The sequence below is a fragment of the Mytilus edulis genome, chromosome 1, assembly GCF_963676685.1.
Source record: "Mytilus edulis chromosome 1, xbMytEdul2.2, whole genome shotgun sequence".
Taxonomy (NCBI): domain Eukaryota; kingdom Metazoa; phylum Mollusca; class Bivalvia; order Mytilida; family Mytilidae; genus Mytilus; species Mytilus edulis.
The window spans coordinates 102,931,234-102,952,851 of NC_092344.1; the positions used below are offsets into that span (position 1 = coordinate 102,931,234).

The 21,618-nt window shown below is 31.0% G+C and overlaps 2 protein-coding genes across 2 annotated transcripts in view; both read left to right on the forward strand.

Annotated features, from left to right (window-relative positions):
• Positions 1-21,618, forward strand: part of LOC139516491 (uncharacterized) — a 735,418-nt gene that overhangs the window by 682,343 nt on the left and 31,457 nt on the right. The gene's annotated exons all lie outside the window — the stretch shown is intronic.
• LOC139516556 (ras-related protein Rab-10-like) lies at positions 7,955-20,019 on the forward strand. Its single transcript, XM_071306737.1, has 6 exons — positions 7,955-8,341; positions 11,535-11,595; positions 12,999-13,137; positions 13,438-13,527; positions 14,304-14,405; positions 15,541-20,019. The coding sequence occupies exons 1-6, from the start codon at positions 8,215-8,217 to the stop codon at positions 15,619-15,621; spliced, it is 600 nt and encodes a 199-aa protein (XP_071162838.1). The 5' UTR covers positions 7,955-8,214; the 3' UTR covers positions 15,622-20,019.

The window sequence follows — 21,618 nt, forward strand, 5'->3', positions numbered from 1 at the left end:
GTTCTTGCACTAAATAATTCCAAATTTGGTGAGTATGATGAACTCATATATATCCCATTGAACTTGAGATAGAAGATAAAACAGAATGCGATACAGTTAAGTCTGCCTCATATCTTGACTAAAATCTCAAAATTGATAATGAGGTTTGGTTGAAAAACAAACTTTATAAAAAAAAAGAGATGATTTCAGCTCCCTATTGTGAACTTTCCATTTTTATGGGCAACATTCCAGCAGCGCATGAATACGGAGTATATCTCCCAGCTGATACGATACTACAGGGTTTGTTATTCCTATAATTATTTCTTTGACAGAGGGTTGCTGTTTACAAGGAAGCTTTTATGATAAAGTAACAACTAATAAAGTAAAAAATAAAATTTGTTATGAAAACAAACAAAAAAATTTAAAATTCTGAAATTTTTATACCTGCAAGCCTCCTTAAGGGGCGAAAGATACCAGAGAGACAGTCAAACTCACAGATCGAAAATAAACTGACAATGCCATTACTAAAAAAGAAAAAGACAAACTCCATTCCCATGGGAAACAACTGTGCCCCTCTTCTTGCTGACTTGTTCCTTTATTCAGTTGAGACTGACTTCATATAGACCTTCTAAAGAAGTAAACAGTAGCATTTAACTTTGCTGTTTACAAGGACGCTTTTAACCAAAGAGTTGAAATTCCTTCTTAAACTTTAAGCACCCCATCACGGGTTGGTTGATCGTAACGGAATATCTGTTTCCCAGATGATTGTGGATCTGTTCCTAATAACATTACTACAATCTTTTCTGGAATCTGACCCACTGAAAGAGACTTATTACCGAGTTTGTACTAACACCAGCAAAACGACGGGTGCCACATCCTGAGCAGGATCATGTTACCCTTCAAGATCACCTCAGATCAACCCCAGTATTGGTTGGGTTCGTGTAACTCAGTCTTTAGTTTTGTGTTTTGTATTTTGTGTTCTTTTATCTGTATGTTATTCGTTTCCTTTTTTGGCTCGCATGCCGTTGTCAGTTTGTTTTCAAGTTGCAAGTTTGAATGTTCCTTTGGTATCTTTCATCCCTTTTTTTATTTAGATTTATCCTTATTTTTGTTCAGTCTAGGGCATTGTGATCCTCCAATTTCAAGGACTGCACTAAAATGGGGAAAGTATAAATGTTCTTGACGATCACATGGAATTCTTCAGACACCGGATCTGTCATGCAGTTTTTCCTTTTGTAAACTTTCGTTCTAAATGGTAGTTTTAGAAATTGAAGACACTGGTTCTTCTTCTAGATGGAACAGGCGGGATTTATCACATTTCTTTGTCTGTTTGTCTAGAGAAACACATATTCTAGTGTATGAGCCCTTTGTTGGAAACATTTTTACATGAAGGTTTTTTTTTGCAGAAAACAAAATTGACGAGTACACATCTGTTACTCACCAATTGCCGCACTGTAATATATCAAATCACTGGCTTTGACGATGTTGAGTACTTTTATGAACTCCGAGTCAGTTGTGAAGACCATGATAGACAGAAGGGTTGATGAGCTACTTCAACAGAATAAAAATAGAAAATTCGGAATGTACTTAGAGTGGGGTGCGCATATTCGCCGGGGACACAATTTCGCCGTTTTATAATTTTGGGTTGTAAATACTTCAAAAGATGGCTGAAATGGAAGAAATATGCCGGTAACTAAGATTTTTATAACAAATATGATTTTATTTTAAACTACGACAAAATTGCGGTAAGTCAAAGGACCGAAAAACGGATAACGATTTTCGGCCAATTTTCTGAATAAATAACTTTCAAATTAGTATTTCTTAGTAAATATTTGACTGATTGCCCTAAATTTCAGTTCTGTACACCTTTAAAATGTCTGCTATTGCCATCTATAATGAAATTGATTTGAAAAATATTGTTTAAAGCTGCAGTTATTTGGGTTTAAATAGATGTATAAAAACGGCGAATATGTGTCCCCCATTGACAAAACATCAGGCAATTTCAAACACCCTTTAATCTAACTTTTCAGACGATTATTTTCAAACAAACACGTTTTCAAGCTTAAGAATATTTTGCATTTGAAGTTATCTTCGTGTAGAAATATCAGTTTACTTCAAAAACATATAGACCTGAACATAAACTGTGGAAAACATGGAAAGATATGGCGAAAATGAGCACCCCACTCTAAGCCATAATCAAATGACAAGCAAACTACTAACAATTATTCAAACAACCTCTCTACCATGTAAAGGTATGAACAATTTTCATTTTCTTTTGATTATGAAGACATAACTGAAGATAATGCCACTGTCTTAGTCCCCACTATAATGGAGGCAATTCAGATATAATTGTAATCTCATATTTCACGGATTCCTCATTATCCTAATAATGGTTGATTATTCTATGTTTGTGATAGTGTCTGGCTTTTGTTGGAAAAGTCACATACCTTTTTTTTATTTACTTCTTATTTCAGGTTTGTGAATATTGATTTTAATAAAACCAAAGCACATAGAGCTCTGGTGGTTAGTTTTGTGTAAATGGTAAACTGATTGTTTATGCAGTGAAGTCCAGGCGTCATGTAGCCAGTGCTTATATAATTGCTTCTTATATAGATGACATTTAATTGATAAAAACTTCGGAAACTATCACTGTCAATACAATAGATTCAGATTCAGATTCTTTATTTCTTATAAAACCAAGTTAATAGTACAAAGAAAGATATTTTTACATATTATAACATACAGATTTTGCGCATGACAAATTTGCACAAAACGAGCAACAAGCCGATGAGAGATTGGTGGTCAACCTGGAGAACATACTTCTATATTGATAATTCTAATTAATTTACACCAATTTTTGAATACACGAATATTTTTTGAAATAAGTAAAGCGCCGAATTTCAAAACATTTACTCGGCTTACATAGTCAGTTTTAAGAAAACCTCTTCTGATCTCTTCTACTTTCTATTAGAGCTGTACAGTTTAGAATATAGTGATATTCATCACCTATCTCTTGAGAGTTACAAAGTACATAGTACCTTTCCTGTCTAATAATTCAACGCCATCTGCCGGTTTCTTAGGCATCCGATGATTTCCAGTTCTAAACCTACATAACGTTATTTTATCTTTATAAGGTAATAAGTCTAGGCTAAATAAGAGCCTAGATGGTTCTAGTAAGGGAGCAACCACTTCACTTTAAAAGGTGGCCACCGTTTTTAGAGTTTTTTTTTTATCTCGTGCCAGTGGCGTAGCCAGTGTTGAAACGATGTGGATGCGAAATTGTCGGCGAGCGGAGCGAGGCGAAAAAATTTTGGGACCATATTATGCAGAATTTTTTTTTTTTTTTTTAATTTTCCCATTTATGCATGAGTATTCCCCTAGAAACCGACACTAGTTAGATTTTTGTTTAATTTCAAAATACCAACCAATATATATTCATTTTCCAACAGAATTTTATTGTTTTCTCGAAAGTACCTTCAATCAATTCAAAAATATTTAATGTTAAAGTTTCACACTTGACATCACAAAAATATAACAAGTACAGCGGCACCTCTGTTCATGGAACTTCGAAATATAGGAATCGCAGTGATCCTCTTTCTCGGAATATAAGCCTCACAATGGTTTTTTTTATAAATTGTCTTAAAGTGTTGCAGTGGACATGGAAATACCGGGCGGCCTGCTTCCGTCTGGTCTTGTTAGCACTGTCATGCATACAATTCCTGCCAGCTTTTTGTGAAACTTGTATCATCAGCAATGTCTCAGTTGACAATTGCGAAAATAAGTCCTGATCATCTTTTTTGAACCCATTGGAAATATAAATTATGACTGAAATCCAATTGCATTTGTTCTGAAGCTGTTATTTCTCTCCAGATATTTTGTATCTTCGATAAATAAAATAAGAGTAATGCTGGGACATAGGAACTCTTTTCTTAAAAATAAAATTAAAATATTTGTAACTAGATGGAGAAGGTATTTATTAGCAAAGAAATGATAACACTCCATTATACAAATACGGTTTTTATCACGTTGTCTTTCGCATGATAGAAAACGTTATCAGGATATGATGGTTTAGTTGTCAACTTGCTCAATTTCAAACTAAACATGCGGATTTGTTATAACCACCCTCAATGTTTGTCGCAGCCGACGACAAGCTACGACGTAGACTTTTCACGAAAAAGTAGAGAACACCTTTTTTGCGATTTATCCATCTTGTTTACATACACTAAATGATCCTATAGGAAAGACCACTCATACTGCTTCGTAAATGATTGAAAGACATTTTCAAATCCTCACCTTTGTATCTGCTGTGAACACATGCAATCATATATTTATTAAAAAAACTTTTTTTTGCCAAAATGATGTGGATGCTTGAGCATCTGAGCATACATGCAAGCTACGCCACTGCGTGCAAATCACTAAAGTAAAGGGAAATTCTGCACTCAGAATATTTTTTTTGTCATCTGCTTGACCATAATATTTTTTATTCATCAAATCGGGGATCAGAAACATAACCCAACCCCTCCCCTTTGAAGTGAAATGGTACCCTAAAAGAACAAACATTGTATGGGCCATGTTTAATGGCCTATATTAACAGTGCGAAACTGACCTAATCACCAACATTTTTATGTTCATTGATGTTTCAGTATACGGATCATTTGTAAAAGAAACTGCACATTTCTAGAAATTAAAGAAATGTGTATGCCAACGTTTAAAACGTTAACAATGTTATACAACGAAAACAAATTGAAAATCATTGTTTACTAATTTCTTAATCTGCTAAAAGTAATTATACAACACGACACCCTTCCTGTGTTTCCTTTCAAAATTTAGTCAGCGTGGTCTTTCAGGTCATTTATTATTGGTAGTGGACACTGTGGGACTCAGTTGGCAGTTTTTTTTCTTCAAAATCTATTTAATTTTCAATGTTCTTTTCACTGAACCCAGATTTAGAATCAGCATGACGGGTGGCAGTTTAATTTCGACTTATGAGCTTGAATGTCCCTCTGGTACTTTTGAGGTTGTTTTTTTATGTGTTGTAAGACCGCTGAGCTGAGTCATATAAGACTACACATACATTGCAAATCAATATTACATTGCATACGACTCAACTACATTGTAAGTCAAAATACTATGCATGACTTAGTAACTTGAAAAAAAAATGTACGGAAAATTATGGGACATTAGAAAGATAAATAGACAAATATACAAAAAAGACTTAACATTCAGTTGAAACACAAAGTTCCTTTGCCTACCAACAAAATATGTTTTCCCGTTTTATAGTAATCTCTGGTTTGTCTCATGAATTGATAAATAGAGAGGTGAAAGATACGGGTCGCCGAATGGTACTCTTGTGGTTTTGTACAAAATTCAATTCTGTCATAACAATATCATTTTTGTCTTACAAAACTATGTGAGAACTTGAATTTGGTGATGACAAAATTAATTTTTGTAGACAAAATTCAATTTTGTCAAATAGGTATGCAAATATAAACTGATTTGCATACAAAATTGACTTTTGTAACAAAAATGAATTTTGAAACACAAAATTTACTTTTGTGTTAAATTTTCACTTCTGTTTAACAAAACTCAATTTTGTCTACACAAAAATAAACACATAACTGAATTTTGTCATGACAATAATGAACTTTGTCTTCAAAAATGAATTTTGTGTCACAAAAGTCAATTTTGTCAACACAAAAATAAACACAAAATTGAATTTTGTCATTACAAAATTCAATTTTTATGTTTATTTTTGTGTAGACAAAATTCAATTTTTGTGTTTATTTTTGTGTAGACAAAATTCAATTAACAAAACTCAATTTTGTCTACACAAAATAAACACAAAATTGAATTTTGTGACAAAATACCAGTTTTATATGCAAATTAGTTCACAGAATCCAAACTAAAATTGACTTTTGTCGCCCAATTTTCAAATAAGGTAACAAAAGTAAAGTCTGTGTTTCCAAAAATGAATTTTGTCATTACAAAAGTAACTTTTGTCCACTGAAAGATAATTTTGTATGACAAAATTTTAAATTTGTAGTATGCTACAAATTTTGATAAACTGAACTCATTTTCGTTGAACAAAATTCACTTTTGTCCGTATGAAATTGAATTTCGAGTACAAAACCACACGAGTCCCATTCGGCGCCCCGTAAAAGATACCAAAGGGACATTCAAACTCGTTAATCGAAAATAAACTGGCAAAACCATGACAAAAAGACAAACAACACAATACAAAACACAACATAGAAAGAAAGCTTAAGGCTGAGCAAACACCGGGAGTGATGTCAGGTGCCAAGGAAAGGTAATAAGATCCTGATCCACATGTGGCACCCATCGTGTTGCTCATGCATGCAAGTACAACCCCGATGGTAAGTATAATTCGGATGTCACATTCGTTGATAAATAAACGGGGTTGTTAGAATTGGAACGTATCATAGTCGTCATCTTTGAAACTGAGACACCAAAATAGTCAACTTACTCGTTAAAGAGTCCGTAAAATATTTGAAGGAATGACCACTTGGAACTCTTGGTTTTATGACTACCTTTTGAGCAGACACTAACTATCATTGAAATCATGATAGGAAATACAAGCCCTGGAACATCATATGAGATATGTACTCATTATGCAGGCGCTGCTGAAATGGTGGTATATATAAAGAAAAGGAAAGTCCACAAGTGGGAAGCTGAAATCATCTCTTTTGTCACAAAGTTTTGTTCTCAGTCGACTCTCATAATTAATTTCCAGATGTAATTCAAGATATAAGTCATACTTAAATTTATCATCCACTGTATCCTTTATTTGAAGTTCGATGGGATAACTGAGTTCAACATAGACCGCACCAAACTTTGAATATGTGTTGAAAGTATCTTTATAAAGCGTGAAGCGTTAAATGATGCTGCTGACAATATGTGTTCCTCATTTCGTCACAAGTTTTAACCATTTATATATGATATGCTGACATATTTTTATCATTTTTATTTCCTTTTTCTGCAGTATATACCGAAAGCTCTTCAATTGTATAAGCAACTCTCCTTTGAAGATCAGTTTGCTACCTTTATAATAATTTTCGACTATGTAAAGGTTCTAATACGCATGATACGCTGTGCACAACTTTTTCTAAAACAGAAGTATTCTTAATCAATTATAAAATTTGCTTTCTATAAATCCAGAGTGAAAAATATGTCTGTTGCAATATTATCTTGAAGTTTATTGAAGAAGTTTGTAAAGACCAACATGAAACCAGAGACATAGTATAATACAATTCACTAGATGTAAATAAACACAACGGCAGCCGCATTGGACGTAGAGGTTAAGAAATAATAATAAAAAAGAAGGATTTTTGGAAGATTCTTCTTATTAGATTGTGAGTTAAATAGGGAACTGGGAAACAAATTTTGGAATAATTTAGAAATCAGCTTTAATGTTAAAGGTTTGTCTGTATAATAAAGAAAAGGTGACGTTTAGGGGGCGCCTTTTTACCAATGTTACACGAAATGACATTTGCGCTTTATTCTAAAACTAAGCCGATTATTTTGTAATTGTCACAAACTTATTGCTTGATGTTTATATTACAATAAACATTTACAGCTGATGCTGTAACGATTTCTGGCAAACTTTTTCTGAATGAAAAACATGGGGCAATCTCAAAAAAATTCTTTGACTTGATTATTATCAAAAAAATTATGGCGAAAATGAGAACCCCACTCCATGATATTAATAAACAATGATTTAAAATCATAACCGATATAATTTTTGGAGTTTACCAGTTAGCACCAATCAGTCCTTTTTATTAAATTATATAATATTATATATGAGTATACATAACCTGAAGTCTATTTTGAGAGTCTGTTTCTATAGTTCAGACCATTCGTCTCAACTCGGCCGATTCCGTACCCTCTTCTATAGAGTAGCGGATTCTACCGAGGAATAATCGCAGATCTTCGGAAAGGTTCGGAGCTCTTACGATTTGTCTCGGAAGTTATCTCCCTTGATAATGACCCAGTAGGAAGTGACGTGACCAGACGGAAAATTTACTGTTTGATCGGTCGATCAGTTGATTGTTAATCATTGTCCTAAAATAGACAGTCTCATTGTTTATATACAAGAACTTTAACATGTTGAACCACAGTCAGAATCTTGACAGTTAAAAACAGGAATTGATCGTCAGAAAAAATAAAAAAGGAAAATCAGACCGCCATTTTATCAAACCAAAAACACTTCTTCAAGTTATGGCGAAAAAGACATATGATTTATTGTTTAAGTTACTTTTAATTGGTGATTCTGGAGTTGGGAAAACTTGTTTACTATTTAGATTTTCAGACGATGCTTTTAATACAACATTTATATCAACAATAGGTGAGTGTTGATGTTTAAAACACTTGATTTGATACCTAGTGATTGAACTGATGAGGTGATGATGACTCATACACTGATACAATGAACATGAATTTTATTGACCAGTTGGTATTTTACTAGCCACACACTATATCAATAGTGTCAAGGTCATGATAACCAGTTTCAGGGGTGTCTTTTACAGCTTATGGGGAGATAACAATGACTTTGTCGTAATAACTCAAATGTTTTACATCCAGTATTTTTTGCGGTACTGTATTGTTTATATTTGTAAAAAAATAATATTATGATATTATATTATGCTCCTTTTGAGCCCATTTTATAGAAATAAAGCGTCTTCTTCTTCTATTTTAAAATGTATATATAAAAAATAAGAAATATTAAGCCTCGGTCACACCTTACCGGATAGCCTGAACGAACGCCTAATGGATGAAAATAAGAGTTGTCTGTTGACAAAATTGTTATCTGTTGGGAGTCCATTGATGTACTGACCGAATAAACGGACGTGTAACAAATTCATAACGGACACACACCGGATATGCAACTTACGAGAAATGGAAACGTAACGGACAGAACGGATGTCCAACGTACATCCAATGGATGGGTACCCCATAAAACGGACACATAACGGAAACCTACAGGATAAAACTAATGAACAAGATATAGATCTATGGAAAAAATAAAGGCGACAATTATAATACATGTAAATTGCATAAATATTCAAAATGTTTCTGTGTGACTGGTTTTGGTTTGTTCTTCAAAATGCCGCCGAAGGGCAGTATCTGGCCTGAATAAGAGCTGCATGATTGTGAAGACGTGCCCTTACTCTAAGATCGATTATGAATAATAATAATTCATGAACTATAAAAAATCTAATTGGCATTTCTGTCGCGAATTTTTTTATTGGCATTTTTCCGTTTCAGATTCGTTCATCATCTGTTTTATCCGTTATACGTCCGGTAGAAATCTGTTTCACATTTGTTCAACATTCGTTTTATCCGTTAGACGTCCATTAGAAGTCCATTGGTGAATTTATCTGCCAGACCTCCAACGGATGTATAACGAACATGTATTCATGTAACAGAAACAAAACGGACGAGTACCGTAGAAAATGGACACCGGTCATCTGTTCATAGTTTTGAACATGCTCCAAATTTTCCAATGGACAAAACTTAACGTCGACAATTAAAAAGTACGCTAAACCTACATGCAACGAATATGAACGGATTGAAAAAAAGTTATCCGTTTGGCATGCGTTCCAACCATCCGTTAAGGTGTGACCGAGGCTTTACAGTAAAATGTTCATTCTTTCAAATACAAATAACAGATCATTTATTGAAATCAACCTAGCTGTATAAATAATATTTAAAACTGATTATGTCATCATGTCTATTTTTTCATCACATTTTATCAAGTTGTATTGAACATTATTATCATGCTTGACTTTTTATACTAATGTATGCAATGCATATGTTTGCATTTTGTTTGATTTTTCATGATGAGGGCCTCAGGATAGATTAGTTATATAGCTAACTGTGTAACCCTCTTAAAATAAAGTATTATTGTTGTTTTTGGGATACGATTGCTTTCAAGCAATCTGTAGACTTATACCGGTGGCTCAGAGCAATTTCCCTCACGTCAATCATTTTATTCTAAACATTAAGGAACATCTTAGATTCTTATGATTGTCTTGCTTTAAAAGGTAAAAACAAACAAAGGGATTGAACTTAATCAACTTTCCTATAATGTTCTTTTCATAATCTTCATGTTTGATAATTCCCTTGACTTCGATGCGTGTTTTTAACAACATGGAAAATCAGAATTAAGCAGTATTTATATTTAGTGTAGTTATAAATTTAGAAACACGTCACAGGGAATTCCCAGTTTTGATAAAATGCGAGAGTTCTCTGAATACCGATAAATCTATTTCTTTCATATAAGAACTGAAGTGGAGTTTTTCTTATATGTTACCGTTATGAAACTGATATTTGAGATTGTACTTCCATAAAGAAACTGAGAACCATCTAGGTCGTTTAATAAGCATTTGGAATATATCTTGCCACAGGGTTTGATTTGGAAATTATGTGCATGCGTATAGTTTTCTTGACTTTAAGGGGTTTTAGATTGAATGGTTGCTCTGGATTCCCCACTCAATTAATTAATTTATAACTCATTGGATCTTTTCTATGTATGTCTGCTATTGAGGGTTATTGTTGCATAATTTTAAATCATGTGCATCATTTAGATTAAAATAAATATATTCCACATCGTAGAACACCCCTTCAGGCGAAATGGAGTCTTCCATATTGTTGTTTCGAGTTGTCTCCCTTCCGGCAGTAACTTCCGTGAATTCTGAATATAAACAAGATGTCGAGTATTAGCTTGTTCTTTCAATAAACATCGTATTATATTAAAAACGAATGCAATTTAAACCGATAAATGTGTACGGAAAGGAGCCATGATGACTGACCCAAAGGAAATTAAATATTTAAAGAGTTAGGAATGGGGTTCCTCCTAGAATTAACGTAGGAAAAAGGTGATAAGATACAAATTGAAATCTACATCATACTACGATTCATCAGCACATTGATGACTATACGTCGGTGCATCGCTAATAGTTATCAAAGGTACCAGGATTATAATTTAGTACGCCAGACACGCGTTTCGTCTACATAAAGACTCATCAATGACACTAACAGACACTTAATAAAATATAATAACCAATGAGTGAAATAAAATACCTTCTCTGACATCTCTCACTCCGAGTCAGTCAGTGACTGCTGTGGAAAGTAAACTTGGTATTGATAGTACAAAAATAAAACACAATAGACCTACATGTAATTACATTGTTCATACACTTTTATCCGGGTTTGGCTATTTTGTAACTATTTTACATGTCTGTTTGTCATTTGAATTAGTTTTGAAAATAATATTATCCAGCTACATGCATACATGTGTCAATGAAACAATGGCAATCGTATCCCTCAGAGCAATCTGCTCTTTGATTGTTAATACTTTCTCAAATTGAATACATCTTTGTTATACCATGCATATGCATGAGCTAAATAAAAGATAATTTCAATACAATGGTTTGAATTTGAAGCTACATGTAAATCCAAACTACTGTGAACTCTGAAATACATTTTGAAACAGAAAAAATAATTATAACCTAAATTACTTTCTTATTGTTTTGCAGGTATAGATTTTAAAATTAAAACTGTAGAATTAGGAGGCAAGAAAATTAAATTACAAATATGGTAAGTTAAATTGTATACTTATATTATTAAAAAGGGCAGTGATTATTACAATAAATAGCCTTTATAGATTAATCAATTTATTTTTTTAATTACACAAATCTGTCTGTGGTACAAAAAAGTTACAGGAATTGATCTCTTATCAGTGTTGATGCTAAACAGAATTATGAAACAGTAATGGTAATGGGATATTTTCTCATCTCCACATTTTGAGGTGAAATAAGTATGTCTTAAGTGCTCTCCAAAATCAGGAAGTACATGTATCAAGCCATCAAGAGCATGTTACATGTCTGAAAAAAGTTCTAATTTGAGAAAAGGCTTATAACCTCTTTTATGCATGCATGCTGACCCTTCAGCACTGTGGAATGATCTGGTTGACAGAAATGTGTGCACTGTTCAGAAAAGATGTTTTAAAGTGTTTGTATTTTGTGATTTGTTGACTTGCATTTTCATGTATGTAAAACAAGATTTACATACTTTTATAAAACTTGTTACAATGTATAATTGATACCAACTGTTATTTCTGAAAGTGTACATTTGCATGTTAGCAATATACCTTGTTCAAATATTTATACATATAAATATATGTATATTATTACAAAACTTGAAGGATGAATAGCACTTAGGGAAAGGAAGTTTTAACAGTTGGTTTTATATTAATATAGGTCAACTTAAGATCACAGTCTAATATTCTACATGTGAAAATAGTATACAAACTGTCAAATGATTGAGTAGATTGTATATTTCAGGCTCTGCAGTTACACATACACGTACCAATTGAAATACTTTGTATTTCCATTGATTCTACTGACCCATCCCACATGAGCATACATTGTATATACCAAATACATTCAATTTATGCTCACAAAATTTTAACCAGGAAGAAACAATTTTTCAATTTGAAAAGATTTATTCTTAAAATATCATTTTTGATGAATTTAGAAGATAAATGAATTAAGTATTATAATGCGCTATACTGAAAAGTTTGATGACAGTTTAAATTTAACTTTAAAAAAAAAACATAAAAAAGAAAATATGGAAACCTATCAATATTGATCGTGACCTTGACCTTTGACTGTAATGAGCCCCTAATAGTTTATTGTCTTACTTGTCCCCAGTCAGTTTTTCCTTTTAAACGAAGTTAAATGTTTGACATATTACACAAAGAATTTTGTTTTTAACCTTAGCCTTTAGCCTAGTATGGATGATAATATGTGTGCTGTAATTAAAAATCAAAGCACATATATCTAATGTGAATGTAAAATTTTGTTTCCTACATATAATGTTAGTTTAAATTAAAAAAGTTAATTATATATACTATTGTATTTACTTGCTAAAAAGTACCATATGATATGTTGTTTGTTATGGTTAATACTAAATAATGTATATACAATCTTTATTTTTAGGGACACAGCTGGTCAGGAACGATTTCACACAATTACCACATCCTACTACAGAGGAGCAATGGGAATAATGCTAGTCTATGACATAACAAATCATAAAACATTTGAAAATATTACTAAATGGTTACGAAATATTGATGAGGTAAGAGGAAGTATTATTGTTATTATCAATTATGGAAAAATTCTCACGGTTCTGTGTGAAAACTTTGAAATTATTCCTTTTTTAAATAAATAAATGCAATCATTCACTGCTATATTATAAATTTAAACAGTTTGTTATATTGCTATAAGTAAATGCAAAGACTAATAATTAATCTTAAAAATCTGTCAAGATATTATGGAGATACAATATCTTGATTTAGCTCAATAATTTACAGCATATGTGTTCATACAATAGAAATATTGACTTGTCATGTTATTAACTTAAATTCTTATTTTACAGCATGCAAATGAAGACGTAGAAAAAATGATTTTGGGAAATAAATGTGACATGGATAGTAAGAGACAAGTGTCGAAAGATAGAGGAGACGCTGTAAGTAGTACATGTATTAAACTGAAACGCACTGGTTCTTATTTATCTCAATTTATCACATAAAATGAATGACACAATTGAAAAAATTCAAATAGATGAAACAAGGAAGCTTCTTTGGTTTGACTTTAACACAGATTTTTTTTGTAATTAGTTAATTTTTCATGAAACATGTGAAATTACATACTACAGTATTCGATACACATTATAAAAAATATAGTAATACTTGAATGATCAATTAAGTCATAAGGATATATTAAGATATAAATATTTAACACAGATTTATAAAATGTTGAAGATAAGTGGATATGAAATGATCAATATTAATGTAAAATGATGATCAATATTAATGTAAAATGATGTAAAGGAATGGATCTTTTAAAATTAAAAATGTCTATATTATTATTATATTGCTGGCTGAAAGAAGCAAGTATAAAATGAAGTTTTCTTTCTTTTTTATTAGTCTTTTAAAAATATCAGACAATGAGTATTATTTCATGCAAGAGTAGTAGTTAAAATAAATTTATTATTTAAAAACACAAATGAAAACACACATTTCTTTACTTTAACATGTTAAAGTGTGATGCTCACACAACAGTACACGGACAGTTGCAGAATTAGTGCAAGTTTGATGGAGTTTTCATAATAAGTATATCAGAAGAAATATTGTAGTCTAGCAAACCTAGAAAATTGAATTTACTATTTTGTGTACTTAAATAAGTCTTCATTGTGTTTTAGAGAAGAGCGATATATTTTTAATTCCTGATGTTTATTTTTAGATTTCAAAAGAACATGGTGTACCATTCTTAGAAACTAGTGCAAAAGCTAATGTTAATGTAGAAAAAGCTTTTATGGACCTAGCACAAGCAATTCTGAACAAGGTATGGATTGTTCAATAGCTTAGTTAGGAGGAGTATTTTGAAGAGAAAGTTTAAATTCATGTGTCAATAATATAACTGTCTTTCCACATGAATTTTAAGGGGTAAAAAATGTAAATATAGAACCAGAAAAAATTGCTTGGGTGGTACCCAACTTCTTCACTAAAATTAAATTTTCTTTTTAAATTTTCATGAAATTTTGACAAAATATTTACTTTGACACTTTGACAAAAATATAAAAATAAAAAAAGTTTGACAAACACAAAGGAGTATGTTCAGTAAGGTCCTAAAATGGCCCCCTTTTTTAGCGTAAATTTCAAATTCTGATTTATTGACCAATGTCACAATAAATTAAAGCTAATATAGTGACTAGATAGGAAATGAGCTATTTTGTTGAAAACTTTACGTTTCTACTTTACATTATGACGTCACAAGTTGCACTCATATTGATTTTTCACGAACAAATCAATGAAAATAGGTAAATTTCAATAGATTATTGGACAGGAAACATAGAGCGCATACGTCGACAACAAAGATCTTTTAAAATAATGTTTGTGAAGACATTTCACATGTCTTATTTGAATATTAAGTTTGTCGACGCCTGCGCTCTATGTTTCCTGACCCCTTAATTTGGTTGAAAACACGCTCATTTTGTCAAATTTCACCAAAATCCCTTATCTTGACCTTTTTGGGATGTAAAAATCAACGTCTTAGACTTAAACTTTGACAAAAACAGTTCTGTTTAACTTTCTCACATGTATTTTAGGCAACTTAAAACCTTTATTGGCTTGTAACTATGAACTTTATAATTGGGGCCAAATATGGCCCTTACCGAACTTACTCCTTTTGATCATTGAAAAGCTTAATATTTCTTTAACAATACAATGTGATTGAAACGTTTAGGTGATTTTTACAGAGTTATCTCCCTATAGTGTTATGAACTTATTACTCAGTGAATTTGGCTACCCTAAAAAAATCAAATATGAGGTGTTATTTCTACAATGATATTTATAGAAATTGACAAGATGAGGAATCCAAATATGATAAAATGTCTTATAAAATACACAACATGTAACTTCTTAATCACCAGCATTAACAATCAATTTTTAATTTATATCATTTATTGAATTTTTTATAGACACCTGGTAGAGAAATGGAACCAAGACAAGGAGTAGATATGACTACAAAAAAGACATCATCAGGTGGCTGTTGTTCGTAATAACCAACAGTGTTCTAACAGGGAATCAGTTTATACTGGTACCTTCTTTATTCCATCAGAGAACAGTTCTTACATTTATCATTTGAATGTTTTGTCATTACCATGGTGACAGAAATGATCTGGTTAAATGTTTCTTAAAGCAGTTGTATTGCTTGTTTTCTTTTAAAACTTTTGATTAATATGACAGATAAGCAATGAGAGGCTTTGTGAAAATTGTATTTATATAAACTATCATATCTATTTTGAAAGATTCATACAATTTCTTTACATTAAGTATTTCTTTCACAATGTAACTAAATCAATAATCTTTCGTCAGTTTTTGACACCTTTAAAACACACAACACTGGTCTCTTAACTTTATAGATTAAAAATCTTTTAAGAATTTGGATGAAATGTTATAGAATATGACATATGTACAAAACAGTACATGCTGCAAATATTGTATTGTTTTAAAATCCTAAATCTCAAGATTTTTGCAGTTATACTTCAGAAATGGGAGATAAAGTTACTGGGTTTTGCATTTTTCAGAGTTAAATTTTAAAAATGTACAGTGCTATAATTCTGCAAAATTAAAATGCTTCAGAGTGTTTTGAACTGACTAATGTTTATTAACAGGGTTCAGAAATTTAGGGCTGGAAATGAAAAGTTTATAAATTCAGAATTGATGATACGATGGTATTTTTCTAATTTATAGGCCATAACTGTAAAAATGTAATTAGACAAACTCTGCTTTAGATGTTTGATAGTATTCTTGACAGCTTTCATATTTACATATATCAAGACCATAGGTCCTAGATTAAGTATTATAAATGTGCAAAATGGTCTGAAATAAAATGGAAACAGATTGATATTTAAAATTTGCATTATTAACATTTCCCCTAAAACCCCTTACACGCTGATATAATTACGATTTCAGAACAATGTTAAAGCTTATCCATTTAAAATATAATAATGGGAAGGCAGTTTCAAAGTCTAAACTGTGGTTATCAAATACTCATATATCTTAATATGAAAATATAAGTGAAATTCCAAAGTAGCCTCCTTGATTGTCCGTAGGTGGTTACCCTTTTTGAAAAGTATACCCACTGGTAACTTATTTTATTTGAACGGGTCATGGTATAGCCCTGCATAATTGTAATTGTCACTGGTCTTAAATCATGCTATGCATGCTATTACTGTTGCTTGAACATTTTGCATTTAATTCTTTAAACATTTGTTGACTGCTTTGGTAAATCCTGATATATTTTTAGACTACCATGCAAATTTGAATATGACTTATACCATCAGATTGGGTTTATTTAAGTTCTATAACTGTATGTGAAGATGTGAACATTGTACTCTGTAATAACAGTTAATTATAATGATTGATTTATCAGACATTGTCGTATGTACTAGGTATTTTAATAAAAAATTATGTGCTTGTTAAAATATATATTTGTTTAAAGCTGTGGGGAAGACATTATTTTCGCTATAAAAATTTCCAGATACAAATTTTTATTTTAAGATCACATTAAAAAAACTGAGCTATTCAAGAAAAGAATTTGAAATGTGGGACAAGGTATAAAGTCCTCTTACACTCATCACTCTTTGAATTACTATAGTTTGTAATGGAAATCTAACATATTAAAGATATAAATTAGTTATAAGTGCCTTCGAAACCCTCTCACACATTGCTTTTACTTAAATAATTCATCAACACTTCTTACAAACATAAGTTCTATAATCTCAGTAATATTTTGTCACTTTTTCAGAAAAATTCTAGGTAATAAATTGTAAAATATTAAATCCATTTTTATCTGGAATAGTATGCTGATCATTGTTTGTAAAAACTAAGTTCAGAAACTAAATATAACATTGCAACTGTTCATATTTTGTTTCCCTGTAGATAAGTATCATGTATGATAAGCAAAATTAAATCCAAAATTGAATAAAGATGTTCACAGGAAATTTTAAAAGCATATTCATGTTGTAAGCATAATTTTAGTTTTTAATTGTTACATGTATATGCTTTTAAAATTTCCTGTGATATTTGAAAAGAACATTGTGTGTTGAGCGTGGTGTTCCCTTGATAAGAATAAATTTGTTCCTGTTATATGGTTATACTGGTTTTGTGGCAAAACTAATGCATAAGCCTCTATCAATTAAAAACAATAGTAACAAATATTAGATAAAATTCAACTTTTGGTATTTATGATTAGTGGATACATTTTGATAAGGATATTTAAAACTAATGTATTCTACTCTGAAGTATCTATTCCCTGTATATTTTTGCAACTATTAGAAAGGATGAGAAATATAAGGAATTGCATATTAATGTGTTGATGAAATGAACATTTTGGTGAGATGTGGAAACAATGAAATACATCTGTTTATGATGTTTATATGTAGATATGTATATTTGATATATATATAAATAAACAACTAACATAGTATTACACTATAGTATAAACATTTACAAAGTAATTAAATCCAAATATCATATACTGAATAAAAAACGAAAAATATTTTTCAAACAGAAGACTAGTTTATTATTTGCTGTGATATCTGGGCTGTAATGTTATGAAACTTGGTATGTACACTTGATCATGTCATTAATATCATGATGCTTATATTTTAGTGATGAAATTTCATTCTATCATTTTGTTACTTTGAAATTTTGTATTTTTGTTAATCATAAGTGATTTTCTTAATGATGATTCTTATGCAATATTATTTGAATAGTAAAATTATTTGAAAACCAATAAAGAAAACAATCAATTTTAAACCAATAAAGAAAACAATCAATTTTCTACATTAAAAGAAAGAGTTATTCAGATTATCATACTTTGTATTTACTAGCTAGCTGTCCACTTATGCACAATGTGTGTTTTTGAGAGAAGAAATGCTATAGGTTTGAAATTGAGTGTAGGATGAAGTGAAGATTGCAAGTCTGAAATGATTTTGATATGATGCATAAGAGTCTGAAAGAACAACACAATATAACTTATGGTCTGCTTTTAATTTTTATGAATCATTGTCATTTTGTGTATTTTGAATTCTTGTACAAAGGGATATGTAAATTATGGAGCTGTCTCCCATTGAACAGAAATGGGGACACAAATTGTGATGAGTTTGACACATGTTTATTCTATTTGTTGACTGTTTAGATTTTACCTGCATTGGTAGTTGTAAAACTCTTAGAGAAAGAAAACATTCATTAACTTGTGAAATTCCATCTAAAGATTCATAAAAGATCTAAACATGGATAATGGGCTCCAAATATGTAAATTGAATAGGTAATTTGATCTTTTTATTATTATTCATAGTATTTCTATAGCCAAGCTTTTTTTTATTACATTTCCATAAAGATTTTCATTTTGAACCATTTGATTTGTCATTACATTATTTGTAGTGTTCATTCACAGTGAAAACAAATTCCTAATTTATTGTTTAAGGTAAAGTGACACAGTATCCAACTATTTTTTTCTCTGAATAGCTATGTGGTATTATGAATGAATGAATAAATATTTTTTTTTTTTTTTTTTTTTTTTTATTGTCTTTTAAAAGCAGATTTAGACGAAAAAGATACTTTAAAAAAAAAATTCTGTCATAACAAAATGTTTAAATAAAGCAAATGAATAAAAATCACTTTTTAGAAATTCATATAAAAAATGACCAATTAATGACTGCTTTTTTTTATCTACCTAATGTTCAAGCACATTATTTTTATATAACTGATCCAACTTCATTAAACCCTGTAATCCTATAAAGCGTCAGATTTTTTAATGACAAGCTTCAAAATGACTCTTCACACACAAATGTCAAGTTAAAGGTGAAGTGCTGACAAACTTGAATAAATCCTATAACATTATTTAATGCATTGATTAACAATTAATTTATCATTTTAAAAATTACTTTCTTAATGCAAGGCTTTTTTATTGCTTTTTGGGGAAATAGTTGGTTTAATTTAATTTCTGTGTTTATTTGTCAGGGATTTACAAGAAACAGGCAAGCAGAAAAATGTTTTGAAGGCCATTGGCTTTGGCAGAAACTCAATTTGTATCAATTTGTTTTGTTTTAGAGAATTGAAAAAAAAGGACTGATTTTAGACTGATCATTTTTATGAAATTTGACTGGATTAAGAATGAATAATTCCTAAAAAAAAATTATTCTGTAATCCAAACATAAAATATTAACTTGGTAAAATAAGGCAAATTATATCATGTTTAGGCTCATTGTTACCAATGAGAATTAAATGGTAGATGTCAGTTCACACATGTAGGTATTATTGGTATTTAAGTTTCAACTGCTATTATTATTTTATATGCTATTAACATCACTGTAAATTCAGTGATGTAAATTATGAGATACTGTCATTACACTCATGTCTATAATTAATAAAGGAATTTTAATATATTATTTCACATTATTATGTCATGTATTGCTTATTTGCTTTATTAAGAACTACTCCGAGTCTCTTGTTCAGTTGTTGTTGTTGGTTCATGTCTTATCACGTTTGTTTTTGGTCAATTGTTTTGTTAGAAATGGCGTTGTTTTTCTTGTTTCACTTTTTTCAAGTCAGGGTCTTTTATAGTAGACTATACGGAATGGGTTTTTCAATTTTTTGGTCGTATATTGGTATCACGTTGGCGTCTTCGTCGTCCGAAGACATTTGGTTTTCGCACTCTAACTTTAGTAAAAGAAAATAGAAATCTATGAAATTTAAGCACAAGGTTTATGACCATAAAAGGAAGGTTGGGATTGATTTTGGGTGTTTTGGTCCCAACAGTTTAGGAATCAGGGGCCAAAAAGGGCCCAAATAAGCATTTTTCTTGGTTTTCGCACAATAACTTTAGTAAAAGAAAATAGAAATCTATGAAATTTAAGCACAAGGTTTATGATCATAAAAGGAAGGTTGGGATTGATTTTGGGTGTTTTGGTCCCAACAGTTTAGGAATCAGGGGCCAAAAAGGGCCCAAATAAGCATTTTTCTTGGTTTTCGCACAAAAACGTTAGTATAAGTAAACAGACTTCATTGAAATTTTAATATAAGGTCTATGACCACAAAAAGAAGGTTGGGATTGATTTGGGGAGTTTTAGTACAACAGTTTAGGAATTAGGGTCCAAAATAAGCATTTTTCTTGGTTTTCGCACCATAACTTTAGTATAAGTGAATAGAAATCTATGAAATTTAAACACAAGGTTTATGACTATTAAAGGAAGGTTGGGATTGATTTTGGGAGTTTTGGTCCCAACAGTTTAGGAATTGGGGGCCCAAAGGGTCCACAATTAAACTTTGTTTGATTTCATAAAAAATTGAATAATTGGGGTTCTTTGATATGCCGAATCTAACTGTGTATGTAGATTCTTAATTTTTGGTCCCGTTTTCAAATTGGTCTACATAGTGGTCCAAAGGGTCCAAAATTAAACTTAGTTTGATTTTAACAAAAATTGAATTCTTGGGGTTCTTTGATATGCTGAATCTAAACATCTACTTAGATTTTTGATTATGGGCCCAGTTTTCAAGTTGGTCCAAATCGGGGTCCAAAATTAAACTTTGTTTGATTTCAGCAAAAATTGAATTCTTGGGGTTCTTTGACATGCTGAATCTAACCTTGTATTTAGATTTTGGATATTGGACCATAATAGGTAAATGTCCAATTAAATTTTTTTTAAAGTTTTTAAGTTTTAGTTCTAAGACCACATTCATTCTGTGTCAGAAACCTATATTGTGACAACTATTTAATCACAATCCAAATTCAGAGCTGTATCAAGCTTGAATGTTGTGTCCATACTTGCCCCAACTGTTCAGGGTTCAAACTCTGCGGTCGTATAAAGCTGTGCCCTGCGGAGCATCTGGTTGATATATAAATATATAGATAATTGTTGTTCCATTTGACTTTTATAGTACACAAGGTTAAAACCTTTTATGTCCAACTAGTAGTGGGGAGAAGACATCAAGTTTTCCCCTAGTCAATATATGTCTGTCAGGGTCACAGACCAGGTGCCCCAAAATTG

Excerpts from the sequence above, each read along its gene's own strand:
- LOC139516556 (XM_071306737.1), top strand. The coding sequence starts at position 8,215 with ATGGCGAAAAAGACATATGATTTATTGTTTAAGTTACTTTTAATTGGT. Across the intron at positions 8,342-11,534 it reads AACATTTATATCAACAATAG|GTATAGATTTTAAAATTAAA; the intron begins GTGAGTGTTGAT and ends ATTGTTTTGCAG. Across the intron at positions 11,596-12,998 it reads AAAATTAAATTACAAATATG|GGACACAGCTGGTCAGGAAC; the intron begins GTAAGTTAAATT and ends CTTTATTTTTAG.